This window comes from Aphelocoma coerulescens, chromosome 10 (genome assembly GCF_041296385.1).
Source record: "Aphelocoma coerulescens isolate FSJ_1873_10779 chromosome 10, UR_Acoe_1.0, whole genome shotgun sequence".
Classification (NCBI taxonomy): Eukaryota; Metazoa; Chordata; class Aves; order Passeriformes; family Corvidae; genus Aphelocoma; species Aphelocoma coerulescens.
Window position 1 is genome coordinate 12,804,527 of NC_091024.1, and position 27,616 is coordinate 12,832,142.

The window sequence follows — 27,616 nt, forward strand, 5'->3', positions numbered from 1 at the left end:
ATCCACAGCCAGCCATGGCAGCTTTTAACATCCCTGACCTACATACTATGTGCTCTGGGAAAACAGGACCTCAGAGTTGGATGCTCCAGCAGCTCATTTCCGTGCTGACAATAAGAAAAAATATCCCAGCGGCTGCAATTTCCTTCCTTTGTTTCGGTATGGGCTGTCAGGATATTCGGAAATGGATACTAGAGGTGAGCATCACCTGTGTGGAGCAGGCTCTGGAGTCATGCACAGAAATATTCATAAAATAATTAAAATAAGTCAGTTTTCTCTTGATTTCATCCAGTGCTGCTGGCAGGAGGGCATGCAGGCATCGCTGGGACCAACACCATGAGCATCCCCCTCACTCAAAAATCTCCACATGGCATCACTCAATATGCAAATTAACTAAAAACCTGTTATCCCAATGCTGATGAATAGTTCAGGTTTGAGTCCACAAATTATGATTTACAGTCCCAAAAAAATCAGATTGCATGGAATTACATTCAGGTAGAAGAATTCTCACTGCTCCAGATGGCTGATGCCCATGGACCTGCGGCCAGTGCTGGGATCTGGGGATGAAGTGCCCGGGACATCAATCCTAAAGTTTGGAATAGCTTGGGAGCTGCCCTGCTCAGGATGTCCATGGGTGACCTGCTCAGCCCTGCTCCACTGATGGGATCTGTCCCCTCTGACCACCCCCCACAGGCCTTTTGGGGGTACCCAGGTGAACCCCCATGCAGGGACGGGCATGGCTGGACCCCATGGCCCCACTGCTGCACCTTCAGAGAGCTGCCCAAGCTCTCCCACTGCCAGGAGTGGCTCCACCAGCAGGGCCTGGGGCTTGGCTCTGGGAGAGCTGGAGCTGCTGGGCTGGCAGGGGCTGCTGCAGGTCCTCAAGGCATCCAAATATTCCGAGCTCCACTCCCTTCCAGCACTCCCAGTGTCTCAGGAATGGGGGCCACAGGACAGGGTGTCCTCGGTGCTCCACGGTCCCATCCCTGGAAAACACTCTGGAGATGGGCAAGGAAATCCCCATCCATGGGCAGTGCGTGCTCAGGAGCAGCCTCAGCTGGGGGAACACAGCTCAGCTCCGGGGCTGCGGAGCCTGGAGCCAAGGGCTCTGCATGGGGCCACTGCCTGACTCAGCACCACACTGGCTCTGTCTGAGGGCTCCTGCTTAGGAGCAACCCATGGCACTGGGATACAGGTCTGGAAACTGGCCCAGGCTGCCCAGGGCAGTGGTGGAGTCCCCGTCCCTGGGAATGTTCAAAAGTTGTGTGGATGCAGCACTTGGGGACATGGAGCAGTGGCAGCCTTGGCAGTGCTGGGAGAAGGGTTGGACTGAATGGCCTCAGAGGGCTTTTCCAACCTTCATGATTCTGTGATTCTAAATCCAACTCCAGCCTGGATCCACCGAGCAAACCCAGCTGTGATTCCTGCTGCCCAACCGATGTGCGAAGGAGAGCCCTCATCCGACGCTGGGGCCTTCCCTGTCTTTGAGGTTGGGGTCGGATCAGCCTTGCACCTGCCCAGCTCCTCTACTGGGATCTCACCTTGGCCGTGCCCCATCCCACCTGGGGCACCCCACAGCCTGCCCACCCCTCCGAGCACACAGGGACAGGGAGGGGAGATGTGATCATGTGAAGCACATCTCAGCACCGTCACCCTCGGGGGACCAGGAACAGCAAGGCTGTGGTGTGGCACGGCCCAGATACCACAGCAGGGTAAAAAGGGGCTTCAGCCCCACCCCGGCTCATCCCAGCACCGCTGGCACTGCTGCCCCGAGCAGTTGGGTCACAGCCTCCCCAGCCCCAGTCCGACCTCACGGACCCTTCCCCAGGCCACAGCCTGACCTCACCCCGCAGGAAATTATCTTCCCCATCCAACTGGTTGGAAGGAAAATTCATTTGTGGAAAAACATAACAAGAGCAGAAAACAAAGTTTCCAGAGGCAGCAAATACGTCTTTGGTGTTCCAGTTTTCCACATGTCTTTGCTCCCTTATTCTCACATATACTGACACTAAAATTCACTGTGTTCCAGGGAAAAAGATCCCCCCAAAACAAAATGTGTGTACACTAAAAGAGGGGGTTTGAAAGCCCCACCTCTTGAAATTTCTCCTTTGCAGAGAGTTGGGAACCTTTCAGGCTCCACTCCAACAAGAAAGGAATCCAAACCTGGAGCTCCTCTGATGCAAGGAACACTGTCCTCAGAGCTCCAGCTGGAACTGCACAGACAGATAAATACCCTCAGAATGTAATTAATTGGGATCACGGGCAATACTAGAAATTTCCTCAGCACCTTCCCTTTAGAGGATGCTGGGCACGGCTGGGTTTCAGGTGAGCCTGAAGCCGAGGCTTTCCCTGGAGTGGGGAACACAGACCCTGCCCGGAGCACGGCCGGCCCTGTGTGCCACCGGCTCCTCCCGCCCCGGCCAGGCTGCGGATCTGCACCATCAATATTCGTGGCTTATCTCATCCCTGGGCCATTAATTAGCTTGCAGAGCAGCGGGCGTCCAGCACTCCGTCTTCCAGTCCCATTTGGCCTAAGGAATTACACAGAATTACAAGCCAGGCGCTGGACCGCGGCAAATCCACGCGGAGCAGCAGCAGGGGATGTATTTGCCATGGCAGGAGCTCCCTGTGACAGCAGCCCCTCACTTACAGCAAGGATCAACACCCTGGGTGCATTTTGAACCGGAAAGGGGATGTGACATCCTCCCCATAGTGTTTGCATGGTGGAAAATCCCTCCTGCACAAACACGAGGACCCAAAGCCTCGATTCCAAGCTTGATTCCAACCTGGCCAGGAAGGCTGATTGCAACCTGGCTGGTAAACTTCATGGAAGCTGAACTAGGAACACACATCTGTTACTGAAGGGACAGCAGTGACAACCACGGCAGTGTGACCCCTTGCAACTACAGACCCCCCTCGTTGCCACAGCCCCCGAGGTGCTGCACCCCACGGCTGGGCTGCAAGGAGCCCCCGCTGGGCAAAAAACACAGTATTTTCCTCTTGACAGGGAAATATTCCTGTGCTCCAAGCCAGGAGGGAGGGGATGTGCCAGGGAGCAGTGGTGCTGCATGCCTGGTTCTCTTGGCAGGGTTTTCCAAGTGCCAGCAATAGCCAGAATTAAGGGGCTGATTTCCTCCCAGGCTGCCCCATGCCCTGGGGTGCCCGGCAGGTGCCCCGGGTCCCATCCTGCAGTCTGCCGGCAGCACTCCCAGCGCCTCCCCAGAGCCTGCTCAGGCAGGAATTATGCAAGCCCTGCAGAGCTGGACGCAAAACGCGAGGTGCCTCCCGCATGTGCCCAGCCCGGGATGGTGGTGCCGGGACCCTCTCCCACTGCTCCCACTGAGGGGCCCCGGTGCCGCTGTGCCACGGGCACCCACAGGGCACACGTTCGCGCTCCACACACCACCAGAGGGTCAGAGGGTGAATTCAGCTAGCTCCTGTCCACGCTAATGAATCTGGAGGTGGCTCTGGAAGCGATGGATGGGGATTTGCCCCCGCAGCTGGAAGCCAGCCCTTCTCCCCCCTTCCTGGCACCATCCCATCTCTCCTGGCTGCTACGGCGCATCCCAGCTCCAGCAAACCACCCCAGACAAACATGCCAGGGGCTGCCAACGTCCATGCCGTGCTGCTCCAGGATACCCTGCCCAGTCGGGAAAGGCACAGCTGGTGGACCACCCACCTCCGAGGCCCGCCAGGGGCTGTGGTCCCCACGGCTGGGACCACAGTAGCCCTGGGGCTGGGGGACACCTGGATCTTCCCAGGGCCTCGCAAGGGCTTTGGTGTTTCCGCGCTGATCAGCCGCAGACATCAGCAGTGGCAAAGGGCACTGGAGCCCAGCGCCAGCACGGGGGCCTCAGGGGACCCGCACTCTGCTTGTCCCCCCGCCAGGGGTGGGGATTGAGGTGCAAACCGCACACGTGGCGAGCGGGAACAGGGTGAAATCTGCCTGAAAACAAGGCCCTGAGCTGCCCCCGCCGAGCAGCACGCACCCATCGCAGGCTGCTCACACCGCTGGGCTGGGGGAGTTGCCAAGCAAACCACGGGGGCACAGAAGGGAGCAGGCGGGGTGTGGGAAACAGCGAGGCCGCATAGCTGGGGCCGCCCCACGGGAGCCCCGGGGTCCCCCCGCCGGGACCCCAAAACCCCGCCGGGCCCGGGGGGGGGGGGGGGGCGCGGGGCTCTGCAGCACCAAGCGCGGCCGCTGGGAGGCGCCCCGCAGCCCCGCGCTAATTACTGGCGGTTAATTAGATGGGAGAGGGAGTGGGGGTGCTCAGGACAGAGCCCGACACCCCCACAATGAACCCACCCGCTGCTCCGGCACTGCAGCCCCGGGAATCATCCCCCTTCCCCTGCACAGACCGGCCTCATCCTCACCTCCCCACCCCGGTCACGCGTGGGGCAGGTCACGGGCACCGGAAGCTCCCGGGGGTGCGGGCCCTGGACCCCCGAGGGCCATCCTCCCTCCCCCTCCGCGGGGCCCCCCGTGTCGCCCACCTGCTTCTCCAGAGAGTCCTTAGCCGAGAGGGGGGGCTTGGGAGAGGGCGCGCGGTCGCAGACGCAGCCCTCGAGCAGGTAGAGCCCCGAGGGCCGGGAGCTGGAGTCGGTCTCGAAGTAGAAGAGCATGTTCTGGAGCAGCGCGAACCACTTGGTGTGCCATTTCGTGTTGTCGGCGCTCCGCTTGCTCAGGTATCCGCGCCGGGCCCCGTCCTTCTTCGCCAGCAGCCCCAGGTGGGCGACGTGCCCGTCATTGAGCCGCATCCCCTTCTGCATCCTGCCGGCACCGCGCTCACATGGCCCCCGCCGCGGGCGGGGCCGCGCCGAGCCACCCCCGCCGCCCCCGCAGACCCCGCGGTCCCCGCAGCATCAGCGGCCCCCGCTGCCCCCGGAGAGCCGCCGGGCGCTCATCCCGCGGCCCGGCCCCGCTGAGCCCCCGGCCCCGGCTGTGTCGGTGAGCGTCGCGTCCCGCACCCGCCGCGCGGAACCGCGGACGGGCGGGGCGAGTGACGGCGGCGGCACCGGGGACCGTCAGCGCCGAGCGGAGTCGCGCCGAGCCGAGCGGAGCCGCGGCCCTCCTTCCCTGCCTCTTTCGCGTGCCTCCTTCCCTGCCTCTTTCCCCTGCCTCCTTCCCTGCCGCCGGCTGCGGGGGTGGTCGCGCCGCGCTGCGCTCGCCGGGGCCGCCCCCGGGCCGCGGGATGCCGGGGCCGCCGCCAGCACCGTCACCGTCAGCACCGCCAGCGCTCCGCTCCGCACCGCGAGGGAACTCCGCACCGAGAGAGACCCCCAGCGCGAGAGGGAACCCCAGGCGTGTGGGACCCTCGGGCCGGCACGGAATCCTACCCACAGCTGGAGCCCCGGGCCGAGAGATACCCCCCCAGGCACAGCCAAAGCTGAGAGACACCTCCAGCCACACAGAACCCCGAGGCCGAGAGGGATCCCTGGGCAAATGGGATCCCTGGGAACAGCCAGAGCCTCAGGCCAGGAGGGACCTTAGACCAGATGGGAGCCCTGGGGAAGTGGACCCCAGGCCAAAAGGGACCCTTAGGCAGGGGAGGACCTTGAGACAAGTGTCACCACCAGGCAGAGCAGAGGGACTAGTTCTCCATTTATTTCCATTTGTCTCACCCTTGATCCCTCTTCTCCATCCCGGCCTTTTCTCTGCCAAGCAGGACAAAACTGGGAAAACCGGGCACTTGGAAAACTGAGCGCTGGCTGCAGCTGAAGCCTGTGCAGGGAAGAGAGTGCCCCGGTGCCCCATGTATCTCAGGGGCTGCTACAGCCAGGAGTGCTGGGTCAGGCAGATGCCACAGTGATGGGCACCAAGTGTGAGACCTGCAATGTGGCATGTCAGTCCTGCGGCAGAGGAGCCAGCCCTGACCTGAGCCCCAGGTGTGACAGACCCACTACAGACAGGGAGGACAGCAGGACAACCCTGGTCATTGGCTTTATTTCTGCTGAAAATGCTGGCAGAGCTCCAAGGAACCCAGTGAGGTCACAGGTTGCCATGGGAACGGGAGGGAACAGGCTGGAATTGGGAAGGGTGCTGGCACTGCCAGGATGGAGCTACTTGGCCTGGGTTCTGCTGGAACACGTGCCCATTGCCACCTCAAGGGACACGGCCTGAGGCCTGCTGTCACCGGGTCAGTGCCAGAGAGGGGCAGAGCGGGAATGGGGCCACCCACTGCCCTGGCCCCCGTGCCCCTCATCCTCCCACTTCTGTCCCCAGCTGAGTGTGCCCCAGTCCCCAGCTGCAGGCAGATTTGTAGCTCCAGGGCTTTCCCAGCAGCATGGCCAGCTCCCCTCCGTCACCAGGGCTCTCTCCTTTTCCATTTCTCCAGCCTCATCAGTGAGGTCCTACATCCCTTTTCATTGCTGCAGCCTCTGCTTGGGTGAGAGATGGGTCCCAGCATGGAGCAGAAGGTGCTCCCTGTGCCAAACCTATCCCGTATGGAACAGTGCAGTGGCACAGAAAGAGACCCTTTGTGGAAGCCTGCAAAATCCTGGATGAAATATTAGCTGGGAAGCTGGCATTGCCACTTATTCCCGTACTGGATGGAAGCTGCCTGGCACCCTGGAGCTGCCAAGCCCCCTGGCCAGCCATGGGGCTGTGTCTGGAGGTGCAGTGTGCCGGGGGATGTGGTGTACCTGGGCATGAAGTGTGCCCAGTGTGCCCACTGCTCACGGGTGAGGGTCCCACTGTCCTAAGGACAGCAGCACTGCCGGCACTGGGGACAGGCAGCACTGGGCTGTGCTGGGGTTGGTAGCAGGCACAGCCTCTGGACTTCCCAGTAGTGTTGGTTCAGTTCAGACTCCCTTTGGAAGATACAGAGGGTGATGGAAACATCGCTGAGAGCTTCCAAGGCTCAAGCCTTGGAAAGTTTGATTCCTGGAACAAAGGGAGGTTTGTTTCCTGCAGGTGACGTGGCATCGATCAATGGGGAGGTGTTTGCAGTGTGACCCTCCTGGTCCAGCTGTGAAGCGTTCCTCACACCTCTGAGAGCCAGCAGAGTCAGCCTTGGCGTGCTGGCTGTGGGACAGGGAGTTTGTCCAGAGTAAAGATTGCCAGGGTTTCCAAGCGCTTTAATTGCTGTGGTTTCTTTGCTCCTCGCTGAAGTGTTAAACAAATACAACAGTGGTTCCTGTGGGCTTCCATCCCATGTGCAACCTGAACAGATCCACAGGCAGTGGGAGCAGGAACTGCAGCAGCACCCAAGGGCACAGGGCTGCTGGCATGGGAGAACAAGGGGCTCGGGATGCTGCTCTGGACAGGGGAGGCTGTGGGGGAGCTCTGGGAGTGGGGACAGTCACCTCAGAGACCTCTGAGCACTCAGTAATGGGGTGGAGGGGCAGACCAGGACAGAGCAACCACTGAACCAGGAGGGAGGAGGCGAAGGAGAGGGGAGATGACACCCACAGCATCTTAGGGTCTCAGTCAGGATCCACTGCCCTGATCCTCCAGTGTGGCACGGGACAAGTCTCTTGGTGCTCTCACCCAAAGCACTCTCTCATCTTGGGGCTAAAACAAAATCTGGTGGCGTAGCCAGGGCAGGGTGGGGGACACCTGCTGCGGTTGGTGGCTGCATCCTTGCCATGCAGGGCTAGACAAGTGCCACCAGCCTCACCACCAGCATGGGTGTCACTTCCCATCCCTCAAGTGCCACTGGAGCTGAGCAGGTTCAGTGCCATTTGCATGCGGTGCTGGGGGGCATGGGGATGTCAAACTGAGGGCTCCTCACAGCACAAGGAGCCCCTGAGTTCATTAGGCCAATTTATCACTTTAGCACCAAACCCTGGTGCAAAGTGATAAATTGGGCTGGCCCTAGGAAGGGTCGGCTGTGACCACTCCCTGGGGCCACGGGCAGCCCCACTACAGAAACCACCTCACTGTTGACATTTTTTAATGTCAGAGCTCTGGGACTGGGATCATGCAATGCAAAATTGTCTCAGCAGCCCTTTGAACCACTAAGCTGTTCCCTGGGAATCTCAGCACCAGGGATGACAGCCTGGTAATTTATGCCAGCAGCTCTCACTCACTCCTGAGCCCATGAAGAGGGCTCTGGCACCACTCCTAGCTCCTGGCTGGGGTGCCGGCTTCCTCACCTGAGAGATGGAGGGGAAGAATTGCCTCCCCACATTGCATCAAACCAGGGCTTGCTGGTGTCCTTCACCCCGGCAGGGGTGTGGGACAGTGTGAGGCCCAGCAGCACTCAGGGTGTCAGACCTGCTTTTCCATGGCACAGGGGTGACCCCTGCCTGCTTCAGGCGGAGCATCCCCAAGCAGCCCTGGCCGTGATGGGCAGCTTCTCTTCCCATGGGGACAGTCTGTCTCCTGGGGTCACCAGTGCTGTGGGTCTCTGGTGGGTCTGTGCATCCCAGCTGGCCACAGCTGGCCCTGTGCCACCTTGCTCCACTGGGACAGTGACACAGCATCTGCCCAGCCCAGCAACAGCACCCGGTACCCGGTCACAGAGAACAGTCATCTCCATTCTGGGACAGGGGTAGGTGGAGGGGAAAGACACCAAGCACCCCGCTGTGGACCCCGAGCCCCTTGGGGTGACACAAGGCCCTGTGTCACCCCAAGCACTGCCCCAGGGCTGCAGGAGGATGTCCATGGCCAGGTTGGCCATGACCTAATGTAAATTGTTGCTATCTCCACGGAGAGCTCCTGAGGGAGCACAGGCCATCACCGCGGGCTGTGTCCTGCACAGGGACTGGGGCTGCCCCACACAGAGCCATGGCCAGCACCAAGGGCTGGTGCTGGGCACCGAGTGGGGACAGCGAGGGCACTGGGGGCACAGGGGAGAAAGGATAGGGCTGGGAACTCCACCAGTGCAGGCGATGTGTTCAGAGCACCCCCACGCTGGGCCGCCCAAGTACCACAGACACCTTGCAAGTGCACCCGCAGCAGGAATTTGGCAACCGGGTATTTTTAGGCACTGCTGTGTTTCACAAGCCCTCAGAAGGTGTTGTAGCTAAGAGGGGTGTTCTGTAACCGTGTGATGCTGCACTCTACAGGCCAAGGTCCCTGCTATCACACACGGGATTTGCCACCTGACAGACAGAACAGCACTGTACCCGCCCGGATGCCGAGGTTTCGGGATTTTAGAGATCCTTCCTGTCCCTACAGGTACAAGGTATCATCAGGCACACCCATCCCCACTCCCCCTGTCTGACTGTATCACCTGGCTCCAAGTTGGAGCCCAAGTGGAAGGAGCTGGTGGCATGGCTGGATCACCTTGGACAATCTGTCCTGGGGCTGGACACACCATGTCCAAGCAGGTAATCCCCAGGCCCACCAGGATTAGCCGCAGGGAGCAAGGCCAGCACTGCAACTGCTGCCAGCACTCCTGGGAAGAGCCCTGCTGGGTTCTTGCACACCAAAGTCTATCGCTAATTAAGGATTTAATATCCAAATCTCTGGAACTGACTCATTCCTTATTGTCACCAAGAAATCCTTTCCCCCTGTCTCTCTACCAGCCAGTTGGGAAGACAACAAAACACTGGGGTTCCTGCTATGAGGTGATGGCTTAAGGAGCTGCAGAAGCCGTAGGACTTGGTTTGGGGATGAAACAGGCCCTGATTGCAGATGACACTCAGCACACCGGGTGATGCAGGAGGCCGTGGGCAGCACACGGTGTCACTCACTGAACCAGTTCTTGCCCCACTTGCTGCAGGGCAAAGGCTCCGCAGTCACTCCCAGCATGAGCCGCTTACAGGACACTGGGATTATCTGCCCCAAGGGCACGGTGGGGAGGCCCACGGCCACAGCAGGGTCGTCCCACATCCCTTGGACCCCGGGCCACAACCAGGGCTTCCAGGCAGGAACCACAGCCCCATGGAGCTGGTTTGCCTGGCAGCTGCCCCAGGAGCAACCAGACAGGGTGGTAACACTTACAGGGCTCTGCTGCAGCATCTGGCTGCACCTGGGGAGGAGCCAGGGGAGCCCCTGAAATCCTGAGAATGAGGAGCTACAGCCCCAGAGATCATAGAATCACCAAGTGATTTGGATCAGATGACCTTAAAGACCATCCAGTTCCAATCCCCTGCCAGGGAGGGTCCCAACAGCTAGGGACACACCCCAGGGTCAGGCAGCATCACCTTCATCATCACCCACAATGAGTGGGGAGCTCAGCAAGCTGCAGGAGTTCCCACTCCCTCCCTGATAGGGAATAAATTTGGGTAATTCCACTTCCCCCATCCAGAAACATCCCCTGCCTAGGCAGGATCCCCTCAGCCTCAGGGGCTCAGGATCAGACCCCAGGCAGCTCTCCTGCCCACAGCACACGGTGCCATGGCTGCGGACAGGGCAGTGACAGCACCCACATCCCCCAGCACCCTCAGCCCCTGGGGAACGATGACCCTGCTGGCCCACGCTGGCCCTGGCCCCAGACACACGTGGCTGCTGCCGTACCCGCCTGTGCAACGCACCAGCAACGCGCTGCTCCGCTCCTGGGATCCACGTGGGATGGGCTCAGTGCCTCCCTGGGTACCTGGCACCTGGGTACCTGGGTAGCTGCGGGCCCTGGCACCCCTGGCACTGCGAGGGGAAAAGGACTCGCAGCAGCGCAAAGGCTCACCACTGTGCTGGGAAGAGGAATTTGAGCCTTTTTTGGGAACTCGCCAGATCCCCAATGCAGCTATACCAGCCTAACCCACCTCACCCCTCGGAGGCAGGGAGAGCACCCCAGCTGTCATGGGCAGGACCCCCAAAGTAGCACCTCCCAAGGGGTTGCAGCAGGAGTCCCTGTTCAGGTCCCCCTGAACCAAGACCTTTCATTGCCCCTATTTCCTGGAATGGAGACAACCCCCAAAAGTCTCTCCATCACTCATTAACTTGTTTAATTACAGGGGGGCCAAAGACACCACCCTCTTTCCCAGTTCACCTTCCAAGGAAGAAAACACTGTCCCCACAGCCCCGTTTACACTTTTACACCTTGTTACTGCCCCTTGTTTCCCTGGAGGAAGTTCTACACATTGTTATGGTCCCTCAGAGAATTTTTGGGGGTTTTTGTTGCTGGACATAGTTGGTCACTCAGGGATGTGGGAGACCCTTCTCATTTGTTTTCCATGGAGAGCTTTAGGTGACACAGCTCCTCACCCTCGAAGTGACAGCGCACAGACAGCAGGAATTTGCCCGAGGTCACACAGCTCATCCCTGACAGAGCACGGAGAGGCCCCAGGTTTCTTTGTCCCTGCTGGGTGTTACCTGTGGCTGTGTCAGAAATGGGCACAAACACGGGCAGGGAGTGGCGAGTTCCAGAGCTGCCCCAGACCCACAGCAGAGGGACCCAAGCCCTTCTCTGGAGCCCAGAGGGAAGAAAGTGCTGAAGTTTGGCAGCCATGGCCGGGTTCCACGTTGCAGTGGGATTTGCTGCAACAGATTTCCATCAGTCACAGGAGAGTGATGGATTTATTTTTAAACAGATTAAGCATCTGCTGCTGACAGAGCACATCTCGGCACCGGCCAGGCAGCAAGCAGTGCCCGTGGGGAAAAGGCAGTGGGAAAACCCCGGGAAGGCAATGGCCGAACTTGGCTGGCTCAGAAATATGTTTTAAGATCATTTGAAGCCAGATGTGAGTGTCTTGTCTGGGCTCAGTGACACTGGGACTCCCAGGGGTCTTACAGGCTGGGCTGGCATGGCCATGGGTGCAGCTGCTGGGCACTGAGGGATGTTTTCCTGTCCACTATAGAAACAAACAAAACAAAACATTTGCTAATTCAGGGAGATTCTTCTGGATAAGGCAAATTAATCAGCTGTGATTCATTCTCCTGCTCTCTCCGGGACAGAGGCAGGTTGGGGATTAGGGAGCCAATGGGAACACTGTGGCCATGGGAATGGGTGCTGCAGAAGGCTCAGCCCCTTGGGTCCACCAAGAGCCACAGGCTGCAGCACTTGGGGCAGCAGAGGATCAGTCACAGCCTCCTTCAAGCATTCTTATGATCCCAGAATTAGCTGAGAAACACTTAGGAAATGTTTTGTTTAGTTCCTGTTCCCAGGCACAGGCCCTCTCCAGTGCCTCCCATGCAGCTTGAAGGGAGATGGAGTATTTTTCCTGTGCTACTGCTGGATCCATCATTCACTAAAAATAAAGCTGACTTTCCTGCAGCGGGTAAAAACCAGTGATAAAAATCCCCATGAATACTTCATTGGGCTGCCTGCTTTCCCATGGATTTTCTGTCGCCAGGAGAGCGTTTCCAGCAGCCGTTGATGCCTGGAAACCAGGACTGGGGGGAATCCAAATCAATCACGTCTGAAAGAGGGAATTTTCTACTAAAGCCTACTGCTCCCAGTGACATTATCCATGTAAGAGCTCTGGCAGCAGCTGGAGGGAGGGTTTTACCCCAGGACAGAAAGTGGGGGGTCAGGGAACAGGGCTGGGGCACGCCAGAACCTTCACCTCCCCATCTGGAGGAGGGAGGATGTGCTGGAGACATAGGGCAAGGAAAAGCAGCAAGACAATGAAAATTTGGCAGGGAAGATCCAGCTCCAAAGGTACAGGAAGCTGAAGGAGCTGCAGGGACGCTGGAGGCCTTGCAGAGCATTGACCAAAAAGGTTTGGAGGGCTGATCCTGCCGCAGGGGTCAGCGCATTCTCCCCTTCCTGACAAGCTGCGCCTCGCGGTCCCAGCTCAGGGGAGCCACTGGACCCTGTCCAGCGTCCTGGGGTTTTCCATCTCACCACATCGTTGGGGACACCCAGCACAGAAGGAAGAGGCTCCCCCTAAAATAAGGCTTGAAGACCAACATCCTCATTGCCTCGTGTCTGCCTGAGCAGACACTGAATCATCCCGCAAGCTGGTATTTAAAATAGCAGAACTCCTGTTTTTAGCAAGAGTATTGCTCAGCCCTAAGAGGAGAAAGAGGCTGTAGGGGATCTGCTCGCTCCCTCACTGTGCACGGCCGGGCACCATGGAGGCAGCAAAGGTTTTGCCGAAGGGTCCCCGAGGGCTTTGCCGCCCGGCTCCCGCAGAGCGCAGGCAGCTGCCCGCCGCCTCCGGCCCCGCTCCGGTGCTGCCTCACGGCTGCTGCAGCTCTCAGGGTCACCAGAGCCCTTCCCTTGGCGGTGTCCCGGTGGCAGCGCTGTGCTGGGGGCAGCCGTGTGCCGGTGCCGTGCCGAGCGCTGCCGCAGGGACAGGTACGGCTCGTCCTGCCTGACCTACTTAGCACTCACGGCAGGGAAATGCGGCTCTGGGAGAGCAGAGCCCGCTCAAATCCAACAGAACCAGCGGCATTCCTCCCTCCCTGCTTCTCTCCCACAGGCAGCCCCTGCAGGAGTCCCATTTCGTCTCCCACTGTGCCGGCGCGAAGGGGCCGGAGGATTCCATGGGTCTGTCCTGAGACCCTTCCTGCTCTCAGGCATCCTTCCCAAGGCAAGGGCACACAAAGCCAGACCTGCTTTCCATCAGCAGGCCAGGTCCTGCCCCAGCTTGGCCACACTTCTCACACACACAGAGCAGCATTAGCTTTTATCAGCCACAGCATCCAGAGTGGTTCCAGGTTTGCCATTCCCTGCTCAGGGATGATTTCCAGTGCCTCCTGCTACCAGGCAGCTTTGTTTCATACAATCACAGAATGGTTTGTGTGGGAAGGGACATTGAAGCCCATCTCATTCCTGTCCCTGCCATGGGCATGGACACCTTCCTCTATCCCAGGTTGCTCCAAGCCCTATCCAGCCTGGGCTTGAACAGTTCTGGGATGGGGCAGCCACAGCTGCTCTGGGCACCCTGTGCTAGTGTCTCACCAACCTCACAGGGAAGAATTTCTTCCTCATATCTCACCTCAACTGACCTGTTTCCAGGTCCCTGCCTTCATACTTCTCCAAACCACAACACATGTTCAGACAAGCCAGGCTCTTGCACAACCTGGGTCACTCCACCAGTGTTTATGTAACCCAGGAGCCTCAGCACCAGTGACCTGGTTCCCTTCAACTTGCTTATCAAAAAGCCGAAACAGGACAGCAGTAGGTGCCACTGGGATATCAGCTCAGGGCAGGTGCTGGCATCACCTGGGAGCACATTTCAGCTGCCCCAGCGCATCTGTCACACCCAGCACGAGCATCCTCTGCAGCACACTCAGCACAGAGCTCACCTGGCCCCGAAGAGGCTGCAGTGGAGATCACTTCCGAGAGGAATCCACCGGTGTTCCTGATCATCTTCCATGCACAGCTAGAGCTGCAGAGAGAGATTCCCCTGGGAATTCCCTGCTCTTGGCCCAGGTGGTGCCTGTGCAGCAGCATCACCTGCCCCCAAGTCTATCCCAGGACCCACAGACCCCACTGCATACACTGGGCAGCGTTTGCCCCTTTTATACCTGAAAATGACCCAGAAACACCCACAGCAATGCTGCCTGCGCCTGGTATATTGTCCCTCATGCACCTGGGAGTCCATTGCTAATGAGGGCTAATGAGAGCTAATGAGCCTTCAGCTCCCACCCCATGGCTTCCCAGCTTGGAGCTGTTCTACCCACTGATCCCCCATTCCAGAGTTTCCCACTGGTACCATCAGCCTCATGCAGACCTGGCAGGACCTGTCTCAGTCCCTGGAGAAGAAACCCAGGGAAAGTGTCTGGAGAGTGGAGCCAGCAGCAGGGCAGGATGCTGGAAAGGGTTGCAGAGTGCACACTGCATCCCTCCTGCTGCATCCCTCCTACATCCCTTCTGCATCTCTCCTACATCCCTTCTGCATCTCTCCCTCCTGCTGCATCCCTCCTACATCTCTTCCACTGCATTCCTCCCCCACCACATCCTTCCTGCCTCACTCCCACTGTCCCAGGCTGAACCCACGAGAGGCAACTCCTGTGCCAGCAGGAAGAGACCCGAGGGAGCGAGTGTCCTTGGCTGCTGGGTTTGAAGGGGGGGGCAAATCTCCGTCCCCTCCAGCAGCAGGTTCTGGGGAGCAGAAGCAGTGCAGAAGGGTGGGAACATGTACAGGAGAGAGTTTCTTCCCGTCTGTGGCAGCACCTCAGGGATTGTTGTTTAGTTTAGGAATTAATCCTGAAAAGCCGAACATCAAACAATCCTTTAAAATCTCACTTACCCGGTGTTTTTGTGTTCAGAACAGTGACACAATGACTGCAGCCCTGGTATCCAAGAGCTCCCCAGAGCCTGGCACCACATGGACAAGCCAGATTTCTGCTATTCCAAAGCCAATTTTATCATCACAGCAGAATTTTATTTTTTTCCTGAGCTGGTGTGTTCATAATGGTGTGAAACCAGAAAAAGCAGGAATTCTTGCACTGAGGAACAGCAGGAAAAATACAGTGCAAAGACCCTAGGTTTTGCCTGGCAGTGGAATGAGGGAGTTTCAAATGTCAAACCTGCTGAGCTTTGCTGCAGCTGAAGGAGCCCGTCCAAGCTGTTGGAGGTGTCACCGTGTTGGATTCGGTCTCTCTGTTCCAACTGACTTCAGTAAATGGCAAAAATACGCCTTTAAACCCCAGCCGTTGGCAGCGTCAGCTGCACAAATAAATACTCTTGTCATCGCTTGATTTTTTTCCCATTTTCCAAGTTAAAAATGTTCTGGATGCCAAATGCCACCCGTTGGACCCATCCTTGGGTGTGCACACAATTAGCAGGAACACCAGGCCGGGAACAGGACTGGGGGAGGTGTAAATCTGACCTCAGCATCACTGCACCTTGGCTAACTAAAATGCAGTTTAGAATAAAGGGAGTTTTTTTAAAACCCCAACAAATTAATCTGCCCAAGAGTGAAGCAAATTAAATATCCACTGGAAAAGTCTGGGACAAGGGCAGCTGGGCCGCTGGTCACACCGTTAGCAGCACGCAGTGACAGGACCCTACAACATCCTGCACGTGCCCGTGGTGGATGGAGCCAACCCCAGCTCCCGTGGGAGGACGATGCTGCCGGGAGTGTCCGTAGCCCCCGGCCACTGCTCTTCCCGGGATGCGCCGGGGGCACAGACACAGGGACTGCTTGGCATCCCTGGCACCACAGGGCACTGACTTCCTCTGTGGTCCCAAACACACAGGGAGGGATCCTGAGCTCTGAGAGGGGCTCAAAGGAGCTGACAGAGGATGGGTGCCGCCCCCATGGGGAGCCAAATCCCAGCAGCTGCGCGAGAGGGAGGGCGGCCGGGGCGGGATGTGCTGCTCGGGAGGGTGAGAGCCCTGTCGATGCCCGGAGAAGGGGGCAGCTCACCACACCACGGGTAAACACAGGCAGATCTGCTGGCACATCTGGTCCAGGTTCAGCCTATCCAGGAGCAGGGATTTGGGGGGGCTGAGTGATGCCTCCCCACCCAGTGGAAGCGGCAGTCTGGGACGCCCGGCCATGCCACAGCTGCCCCGGGAAGGAGCAGCGGGAAAGTGCCAGGACACGGCATCGGTGGGATTCGGTCCATGGTGGGCCGGAGAGCACCAAAGCCGATGCACACCCCCGGCCTCTCGCTGAGGCGACCATATATAGCTTGTCCCCGTCACCACAAGGCTGCCATGGATCCAGATTTGGATCTGGGTTCAGATCCGTGTTTCGATCCCGGCACCACTGCGGATTCAGCGGCGGCTGTCAGCGCTCATCCCGGCTCTTGGCTGCTGGGGGAAGCTCGTCAGCAAGTTGTCAGAGCAGGGAGCACTGGTGGATCTGAATACCAGATCAGGTGTCGGAGCTGTTTGTTTTGGGGATGGATTTGGGAATCAGGAGCCGTGTCTGTAATGAGCAGCGTGCGATGTCGGCCGTGAAGTTCAGGCAATTACAGCTCATGATTTGACAAAGCTGCTCCTGCTCCAGCCCTTGCATTGGATTCCTTCAGCCAGGGCAGGGTCACTGTGGAGCAGCGGATCGCTCCTGGCTCAGTTAGGAAACAGTCGGAAAGGTGAACTGCGGGTAAAGGCTCTTCCCACCGGCTGTGGATGGCAGTGCCGGAACGCTCAGACTCCCCGCAGGGACGTTCCAGCCCTGCTGCCATTACGGGGTCCGCAGTACTGGATGGGCAGCCCCAGTGGGCTCCTGCTCCATCCCTACTCCATCCCTGCTCCTCCCCACTTCCTAACGTCAGTGGTGAATATAAAACAGCAGCAGCAACAACCACCAGCCTGTGATCTCGTTTGCAGCCGTCAGTGACAGCACTGAATTAGCCAAAAAAGGGGAAAGTGGTTTTAATTAAAACTAGTGCTGGAAGAGAATTGTGATTAACTGATGTCATGCACTAAAATTACAAATCCTGGGAGCATAAGTGACAGATAAAATAGCACAAATTTTTTACAATTTCATTTACTTAAAAAAACCCAAACAAACAAACAGCTGGAAACAAGCACATGACTTATTATAACAAATTAATTAGTTGTGAAGGGGGGTTCATGCAGAGGTGACACAGTGCCAGCTGAGGTGCCCAACGTGTCTGTGCATGGCTGTGCCCTCACTGGAGCTGAAAATGTAGCTCGTGTCCATGTGCTGGTGAGGAGCTGGTGGCTGCCCAGCTGGTCCGGAGGGACCAGGATTTACTCATGGGTGCTCTGGGGGCCACGAGATGCCCCCAGTGACAGCATGACTTGGAGCCGGTGGTGGCACCACTACCACAGCACGGGGAGGCTGCCGACATGCTGTCAGGAGCAGCCCCATGAAGCTGCAATGTTTGCCCACACCACACTGGGTTTCTATTTTTTGTAATTCCCCTCGTTTGACACATTTTGATGATGTTTCCATCCCAGTTGCCATGGTGACTCGCGTCCACTTCCCCACTGCTCTGTACATCCTTCTCTCCCAAGTGCTGGCACAGGAGACACAAAAGTCCCATTGTGTTCCCAGCAGCCTGGTGGGGCCAGGAATGGCTTTTCTCCTTCAGCTGCCCCCAGCCTTTCCACCCCCAGGTTCCAGCAGTAATGCTTGGGAAGTTTCATTGAATCTCAGATTGGTTTGGGTTGAAAGGCACCTTAAAGCCCATCCAGTGCCACCCCTGCCATGGGCAGGGACACCTTCCACTATCCCAGGCTGCTCCAAGCCCCGCTGTCCAGCCTGGCCTTGGACAGTTCCAGGGATCCAGGGGCAGCCACAGCTTCTCTGTTGTGGATGAAAACTCACACCATGTGTCTGAACAAGGACTGCAGCCAAACCCTGAGCAATTCTGCTGGGACAGTGCCCAGGCTCCCAGGCCAGGATTGTCCCTGATCCCTAATTGTCCCAGAATCACTCGCGAGGAGCCCAGGGACACTGGAGGAGCAGTCCCTGGCAACCCAGCCCTGCAGGCATGGCTGCTTGCCCGCTGCCTATCTCACTGCCTGTCTCACTACCAGCCCCCTGCCAGCCCACTCCCCCCAGCATCCTCTGGAGACGGGAAGCAGTGACCCAGATAAGCCCAGTGGGTCCATCCATCAGCACCCACCCACCCTGCAGTAAAGGGCAAGGCTCGCCTGGGACCCTTCGGTCTCTGCGGGGTAGTTGGGGCAGCAGCTGGGGCAGCCCCAGTGGTCAGAGAACCCTGTGTTTGTGCGCTCTGGGTTCAGCCCCGGCAGTGCCCCACCTGCTTTTGGGGGTGAAGGAGCCGGGACAGGGCACGCCCGGAGCCCTACCCCGAGAGCTCAGAGCAGGGAGCGTTGCTGGCCCTTGCCCCGGACACGGGAGGGCAGCCGGGCACCGCGCACGGGGCCTCACCCGCGCCCCGCCACCTTTGGGGTGCCCCGCGGGGCTGGTCCCGCCCGGGCGCTGAGCTCTGGCTGAGCTCTGGCTGACGGCGATTCCAGCTGGCTGAGCACATTCTGGTGCAGATTACATCGATGTTCCCAGGAAGATGGGCTGTCACATCTCATCTCATTCTGCATTCCTGCTGTGCTCTCCCCACAACCTGCCCTGCCATGGCAGCACGTGGGGTGCCAGAACTGCCCGGCTGCACGGGCTGTGGGAAAGGGTTAATGGACCCTGCGGTTAGTGCACCATGGGGGGCACCTCAAAGCCACTGCTGTGCCTATGGTCCCACCAAAGTCACCGTGAGGTTCAGGATCCCACCAAAGCCACCACAGCACCCACGGTGCCAGCACCCAGGTTTGGCAGGCAGACACAGGTCTGGGAGCTGCCTCAGTCCCAGAACCACAGCCAACAGCAAAAAGAGGGACAAAGTTCTCCCAAAACAGAAGGTGAATATGTGGCTGGAGGTGCTAGGGCAGGAAAAGAGCAGTTCAGGGCACAGGCATACCATGCACAGCCACTGCTTTCCGAACATCCACAGACTGGGAAAGTACAAGAGAGCCAGAGAGAGACTATTTACAAGGGCCTGGGGTACCAGGACAAGGGGGAATGGCTTCCCATTCCCAGAAGGCAGTGTTAGATGGAATATTGGGAAGAAATTCTTCCCTGTGAGGGAGGTGAGGCCCTGGCACAGGGTGCCTAGAGCAGCTGTGGCTGCCCCTGGATCCCTGGAAGTGTTCAAGGGCAGGCTGGACAGCACTTGGAGCAACCTGGTCTGCTGGAACGTGTCCCTGCCCATGGCAGGGGGTGGGATGAGATGAGCTTTAAGGTCTTTTCCAGCCCAAACTATTTTGGGATTCAGAGATTTATTCACCTGCAGAGCCACTTTGTACACAATCCAGGGACAATGACAGGGCTCTGTCGCTTCTTTGCCCTTTTGCCCAAAACAGGGCACTGCTGATCCACAAAATACTCGCTCTCACCACCTAGAGCAGCTGACTCTGAAATGGGTCTTTAATCAGAATCTTCCCTGCCCATCCATTTACAAACTTCTCTGGCACACATGGATTCTTACAGTGACCAAAACATCTGGCTGGTCCCAGCCTTCATATCACTCTAAGGAAATTTCTCCACCCTCCTCAGCCCTCTGGGATGGGACCTGCTCTCCCTCCGGACATGGAACTGTCAGTGCAGGTGGAGTAGGGAGACAAATGGATGCACCTCCTCTCTCTGTTCCCAGAGCAATTCCAAGATTCATCCTTCCCTGGCTGGCTCTGCTCATGAATAAACACCACCACTAACAACCCTTTACCTAGGCCCCGGGGAGGCATTTTTGCAATTTCTTGCTAGAATCCCTCTAAATGCATCACTTCCCTGATCCCCTGTGGAGATGTTTCCACAAGCAGAAACTGCTGGGCTGTGGCATGTGAATGTCACCGAGTGAATTGGTTAAAAATTCCATCTCACTCACCTTCCCACGGCGCGCGGCAGCGGGAGCTCGGCGCCAGGCACCAGCTGTGCTGCAGCCTGCAAAATGGCTCTGGCTCCCGGCGTCTGTCCTGGGAGCAGTGCTCAGCCTCAGCCTGTCAAAGGAGCAGCAGCAACAGGGAAAAGATAAAGAGACAAGTGGCATCATCTCTGTGCTGCTGCCAGTGGGAAACAACACTGGCATCTGAAATGCTGCTCCTGCACAGCAGCAGCGGGAAGGCTCTGGGAAATATGGTTCACCTACCCAGCCCACAGTCTGGGCAGCACCCGTGGGGCATCAGGAGCCCTCTTCCCACTCCACCGTCCTGGTTGAGCCCCAGCCCTTGGCCCGTCACCACCGTGGTGCACTGGGTAGCCTGGCGCGGGCCAAAACCCAGTGGGAGTGTTTCACTACCACCCCCTCAGCCAGGCGGGACGTGCCTGGGTACCAGGGTGCCCTCAGGTACCGGGAAGTGCCTGAGTACTGGGATGTCCTTGGGTACCACGATGGGCTCAGTTACCCTCATGCTTGGAAACTGCTCCCTGGTAAGGGAGGGTGGCGCAGAGCCCAGCCCCTGGGAGCCCCCTTTCCCCGTGGGTCAGGCTGGGATTCGGGGGTCCAAGGGGGATGGGGATGAGTGCCCATGGTTCCCTCCCCAGTCCCACAGCCGGTGCGTTTCCCATGCACTCCTGCGTCCCTGGGTGTGCGGGAGCTTGGCTGCAGTGCGTTCAACAAGGAGCCTGGATCTGCGGATAACCAATCTGTCAGGCTTCTTCACCAGTGTTTTTTGGAAAACCCTGCAGGCAGGTGCAGGTGCCACATCAATATGTCAGTGCTCTGATGACGAGTTCATAATATTTTCTGCTTGCATTCCACTGTCTCCGTGTATTAGCAAACAGGCGTCTCCCAGCACTGCTCGCCAGAGCCAGGGGTTGCGGATTTAATAACAAAATCATCATGGTAAATCATTAGTTGGTGATTCAGCATGGAAATGCCTCATTAGCACTTCAGCATGTGTAGTGTGTGACTTATGAAAACCTCTGAATTATGACTAATTAAGTACAGGCCAAAAAAATATCCCAGATCAGAACAATAGTCAGGATAAAATAAAACAAAAGAAAGGAAAAGAAAAGAAAGGAAAGGAAAAGAAAAGAAAAGAAAAAAGAAAAGAAAAAAAAGGAAAGGAAAAGAAAAGAAAAGAAAAAAGAAAAGAAAAAAAAGGAAAGGAAAGGAAAAGAAAGGAAAGGAAAAGAAAAGAAAAGAAAAAAGAAAGAAAAGAAAAGAAAAGAAAAGAAAAGAAAAGAAAAGAAAAGAAAAGAAAAGAAAAGAAAAGAAAAGAAAAGAAAAGAAAAGAAAAGAAAAGAAAAGAAAAGAAAAGAAAAGAAAAGAAAAGAAAAGAAAAGAAAAGAAAAGAAAAGAAAAGAAAAGAAAAGAAAAGAAAAGAAAAGAAAAGAAAAGAAAAGAAAAGAAAAGAAAAGAAAAGAAAAGAAAAGAAAAGAAAAGAAAAGAAAAGAAAAGAAAAGAAAAGAAAAGAAAAGAAAAGAAAAGAAAAGAAAAGAAAAGAAAAGAATGTGTGAGGCCACCAGAACTGGTGCACACTGGGAGGAGAATCCACGTGCACAAGGTCAGAATGGAACAGTGCACAGAGAGAGTGTGTTGCTTGGGAAGATTCCTCCATCCTGAAGCACTAGGATACAGATTAACATCAACCTCTAATTAACAGAAGTTTTAAGATCTTCAACAAGCTAATTAATTGTTATATGAATCACAAGAACTTTGAGCACTGGCACATTCAAAGCCCTTTCCAATCAAATCCATTTTGCTTTGCAATGCTTGATCCCAAGAAGCTGGTAACTGGGCATTCTGTGCCTGCTTGGCTCCTCTCAGCACCAAGGAACCGGGGTCCTGCCACGGCCCCCCCACCCAGGGCATCACCCCCTCAAAGCCCCATGGTGCTCAGTGGGGTTCCCATGCTGGTCTCAGTCCATCACTGGGGAGCAAGTGATGCTGAGTGAGCCTCTCACCCTAAGAAAGGCTCTAAAAATAAGCTCTTAATACACTCTTGCATCCTGTCAAGGCTTTAAATAGCTGTTTGGAGTTCAAATTTTAAAAACTGTTGAGCTCAAATCATTTATGACAACTTGGGAGCCAAAAATAAATGGGAATGAGGAAAGAGGAGGAGCCTGTCCCCCGCCAAAGCTACCGAGGAGAAGTGCCCGTGGGCTGAGCCCAGGCACAGCCGGAGTCCCTGGAGCCTCGGGGGACATGGGGCTGGGGGAGAGAGCTGGTCTTACAGTCACCCCATCCTGGATGGTGTCACTGGCCAAGCCCTATGTCCAGTTGGAGGGACTGGGTGTGTTTGTCTTGTGGGGCAGGGGCACAAGGAGGCTTTGACTGGGAAATGGAGTCTGACTCAGGAGCCACGGAGCGTCTCTGATATGAGGAGTTACAGAGGGACCGTCTGACTGCACCAGCTTCTCATGATGTGGGTCCTTTGTCAAGATATTCGTTTATCCTATAGAATATTAGACTCTAATCCAGATTGTAATCAGAAAAGTGCAGGGAGTGCTCACTCAGCTCTGCTCCAGAGACACCTGCAGCACAATCGGGAAGTGGCTCTGCCTGTTAGAGACACACTGAGCTCTCGGGAGAGGGGAAAGCAGTCGCTGTATCACAGAATCCAGAATAGGTTGGGTTGGAAGAGATCTCACAGACAGCCTTGTTCCACCCCTGCCATGGGCAGGGACATCCACTAGAGCAGGTTGCTCCAAGCCCTGTCCAGCCTGGCCTGGAACACTGCCAGGGATCCAGGGGCAGCCACAGCTTCTCTGGGCACCCTGTGCCAGGGCCTCACCACCCTCCCAGGGAAGAATCCCTTCCCAATATCCCATCTATCCCTGCCCTCTGGCCAGAAGCCATTCCCTGTGTCCTGTCCCTCCAGGCTCTTGCCCCTCCAGGCTCTTTTCCCAAGTCCCTCTTCAGCTCTCCTGGAGACCATTTAGAGCCTGGAAGGAGCTCTAAGGTCTCCCTGGAGCCTTCTCTTCTCCAAGTGAATGCCCCCAGCTCTCCCAGCCTGGCTCCAGACCAGAGAGGCTCCAGCCCTCGGAGCATCTCCATGGACTCGCCTGGTCTTGCTCCAGCAGGTTGTACCTCTCTTTCTGAATGCCCACCCAAAGCTAGGGATGACCCCCATGGGACCCAGGGCTGTCCCCACAAGCACTGTCCACTCAGGTCAGGTGTCCATCCCTGGTGTGGGGCAGCCCCTCAGCTGTCACCCTCCCCACTGCCAGTCCAGCCGTGCCCAGCCAGCGCCGGCCGTGTGTGCCAGGCTGTGAGCAATCGCCGCTGCTGGGCTTTCCAGAAATACTCTGCTCTCCTGCTCACTGACCTTTGATCCTTTATTCAATTTTCATTCTTCTGGAAAGCCCAGAAATGCAGAGGATGCCCTGACACTCACGTCAGGGAGGAGGCTGGGACAGTGCCGGTGCCGCCTGCCTGCGGCAAACACCACTGGGCTGTGCTGGGAGGGGGCTCCAAGCACAGGGTAGGGGACTCTGAGTGCAGGGACAGGGCTCTGAGTGCAGGGACAGGGCTCTGAACACAGGGCCCCTCATTTCTTTTCCCCTGGATGTTCCCAGAGCCAACCCCTCTGCAGTCACGATGCTCAGGCTGACTGGGGAGAGGGGCAGTCGGAGTGCTGGGCATGCTGCAGCTCCTCACCCTCCTCCTGCAACAGCTGAGTAGGAGGTTATGGGAAAAACATGTTTTCCCAAATCCCAGCACTTTCTGCTGCAGCACTTGGCTCTGGCTCCACCTGCATCTCACCGCACAGCTCAGCCATGGCCCAGCGCTGCTCGTCTCTCTCCCCAGGATCGTGGTACCAGTTGCATTCCCTTCCCTCACACAGCAGCTGCAAGAGCCTGGGGAGGACTCCCCCTGCCCCCAGAGCAGGTTCCTGGTGCCGCTGCTGCCCCTCTGCGCACTTCTGGCACCCAACATCCCAACCTGCAGCCTCAGGGTGGCTGCAGGGAATCCCCAGCTGCGCTGAACCAGCGTTTTCCTTGGTCATGCTGGAAACCCATCAGGAGCAGGATTTCACTTACTTCGGTTGAGCGTGGAAAAAGCAAGGAGCAGTGATAGTTTGGCATTGGGGGGTGCATTAGCTCTGCCCCCTCAGGCTGGTGGGCACCTGGTTGGAATGACACCGGGCTGGTAACCAGCTGGGTATGGACAGGTTTGGGTCAGATCTTGGGAAGAAATTCTTCCCTGTGAGGGTGGGGAGGCCCTGGCACAGGTTGCCCAGAGAAGCTGTAACTGTCCCTGAATCCCTGGAAGTGTCCAAGGCCAGGCTGGACAGGGAGCAACCTGCTCTAGTGGAAGGTGTCCGTGCCCATGGCAGAGGTGGAACGAGATGGTCTGTGAAGTCTTTTCCAAGCCAAACCATTCCAGGATTCTGTGATTCTCTTGCAATTCCTAAACCTGGGTATTAAAAGGCAGCATCTCACCACAGCAGAACAATGTGGATGGCAAAATGAACCTTAACAAGGAATAATTTGCCCTCTAGGGGAAAAAATGCCAAACGGAAGCGTGTTGTATTCCCAGCCTGTGCCGTTAGAGAGTCGGTGATGTTGCAGTTCCAAATCACCCCACAGCCCCCTGAGTCACCGGGGCAGAGCCCTGGGGACCGAGACCGCGGGCCCCAGGGCTGGTGGAGGTTGTGGGAATCCCACATGGGAAATCCCAAATGGGAGATCGAATGGGAAACGTATCAGTGGGAACAGACACAACTCCGAGCCAGGACCAGGAGCCGAGAGTGATGAAGTGAGTGTGGTGTCCAGAGCAGCGGGAGGAGCACTGGGATGTACGTGCGCTGTCAGAGCTGTGTGGGGTGAGAGCCGCGCGGGATCAGAGCCGTGCGGTGCCAGAGCCGTGCGGTGCCAGAGCCGTGCGGTGCCAGAGCCGTGCGGTGCCAGAGCCGTGCTGCGCACAGCCCATATTGCAGGTGACATCCAGTGGCTGCGGGAAGCAGTGCAGCCCCACTGCCACCACGGGCACCGCAGCCGGCACCGCAGCCGGCACGCAGCCACCTCGCCCCAGCACCTCGCCAGGGGAGAAGCTGTGGCTGCCCCTTCCCTGGAAGTGTTTAAGGCCAGGTTAGACAGTGCTCGGAGCAACCTGGTCTAGTGGAAGGTTTGGGTTAGTTCTGCTCGCGTCAGGGGGGTGGAACGCCATGGTCTGTGAGGTCCCTTCCAAGCAGTCGAGCACCGACCTCAGCTGGAGTTTCGGGAAGCTCAGTCCGCTGCCAGTCGTGGCACATGACCCCGAGGTGCCCACAGGACACGGGGCCGCTGCAGTCGGTGGAGCTGGTGGGACGTGCCAGGGCCCTCCATACCCTCAGGGGTACCATCCGGCTCCTCTGAGCAGGGAGCGCCGGGAGAGGGATGTGTTCGGAGGTATTTGCAATTTCCTCCCACCTCAGGGGGATTTCCCCCTCCTCCCCCCCCCCGCCAGCCTCGCCCCGCTCTCCAGGGGCAGCGGGAGAACTCTCACGCTTTAATAACAGAGGTATGTGGGGGGGACAGGCAGCACAAATAAACCTGCTGATGGGAGCAGCAGTGGCAGACGTTTGCTCGGCACCCAAGGCACCAGCCCCTCATGACTCCCACAGAGCCAGGACATGATGGGACAATCATGCAGAACTAGGACCTGATGGGATATCACAGCCTCACCTGCTCATCCCCCCAGCCCACTGCTGTCCTGCTTTGGGGACAGCAGCTCCTCTGCCATCACGGGAACGAGCAGCCTGTGCCAAGCAGCCCATTTTGGGAGCAAGCCTTGTTTACTCTGGACTGAATGTTCACATCCCTCAGCTGCTCAGCTACATAATCACCAAAACCAACACGGGACCCGGGACTGCACTGTGTTTTTGTGCTTGTCCAGTAGCCGCTCAGGGAGATCAAAGCCTTGGCTCTGGCCGCAGCCAGCCCCGCGGGCCCTGTCTGGCTGCTGCGGTTCCCACCGTGCCAGGGAGGGACTCAGTGATGCTGGGGCAGGTGGGAGCACCCTGAGAGCCACCAGCGATGCTGTAGGACTGGGGCTGGCTGCTCCCTGGAACACAAAGTTTTTCGAAAACTGCCTGAGACTCATCAGAGCTGGGAGGAGAAAGGCTATGGCCATGCCCTGGCTTAAGCAGGGGGTCCTTGGGGAGGGGAAGTTTGGGCAGGAGGTGCTCATTGGACATAGACACCTTGCATTAGTGGGATGGTCTTACAGCCCTTTGGTGTTGCCAGGTTGACAAACCAGGTGTTGCCCTGGTTTGTCATACTCCGCTCTCCCCCACCATCCAAAACAGAGAGGACATGATTATCATCATCTCCCCATCTCCCCTACCCTATGGGATGGCTCTGGTGGGGCAGATCCCAGGTCAAGGGGCAAAGGACAGTGTCCCAGCACTGGGGGACACAGGGAGCACAGTGCTGGGTGGTCACATCCCCCTCTCTGTCCAGGAAAGACCCCGGAAACACTGGAGGGACAGGATGTCTCTGCTGGCTCTTGTGCTCATGGGCACAGACCTGCATCCCACACACAGACCCCTGTGAAGGTGTCATTGATCCAGCTTGACCTGATCCAGGCTAACAGGGCTTCCAATCCTGCTCTGCACCACAGCACTGTCCCCACCACGATGAGCTGAGCTGCAACCGTCTGGCACTGGGACAGCAGCAGGACACAGCTGGCACCTGAACGTGTTCCCCAGCAGAGTAGTTGGGGTGTGCGGGTACAGGGTGCTCCTCCCTGGAACCCTTGGCATCCCTAGGTTCCACAGGGCCACAAAGGGAAACGTGTCTCCTCTCCTCCTCCTCCCCTCACAAATGTTTTCGATGGGGTGGTTTTTCCCTTCCAGCCAAGGCAGATGCGGCCTCATTCAACAGCCCAAATTCTGTGCACGCAGAGCCAGGGAGGCCATGGTGCCTTTTGGTGCACTCCCAGCTGGGAGCAAGGGTCTCCTTGGCACACAGCCTGGCAGGGTACAGGTAACTCCAGTCAGTGAAACATGTCCAGCAGTGCTTTCATGGGAAGGGCAGCTGGAGCACAGGGAAGCTCCGGAGTCAGTGGGATGTGTGTGCACAGGGTCCGGCACAAATCCACACCCGATGCCAGGAGCTCATGGTGAAAGCAAAAGGACTTCATGGGGCCCTGGGCACTTGGGCAGTCTCCATCCCTGAGGGAGCCAAGCTGGAAACCTCTGTGCCCTTCCCATGGGACAGCTGATATTCCCCAAGGTGACAGCCTCACATGAGCCCCCCAAAAAGTGCTGAGAGACTGAGGGACAGAGAGTGGCTCCAGCTGCCTCACCGCATCATATGCCAGGTGTACTGGCCCCATCACCATCTTTTGTCCTTTGAGCAGCAAAAAACCTACACCAAAACCAGAAGGAATCACGGCCGCAGCCATTCGGAGCCCAGGGCCACCGGGAACATAGGCCTTGATGTCCTGTGCATGCAGGAGCTCCCACAGCTC

The 27,616-nt window shown here is 57.5% G+C and overlaps 1 protein-coding gene across 1 annotated transcript in view; it reads right to left on the reverse strand.

Moving 5' to 3' along the window:
* Nucleotides 1-4,767, reverse strand: part of RASGRF1 (Ras protein specific guanine nucleotide releasing factor 1) — a 29,638-nt gene extending 24,871 nt beyond the window's left edge. The window contains exon 1 of the mRNA XM_069025788.1: nt 4,492-4,767. Coding sequence (XP_068881889.1) covers nt 4,492-4,767 — 276 coding nt within the window. The remainder of the gene's footprint in view (nt 1-4,491) is intronic.
* Between the last annotated feature and the right edge of the window lie 22,849 nt (nt 4,768-27,616).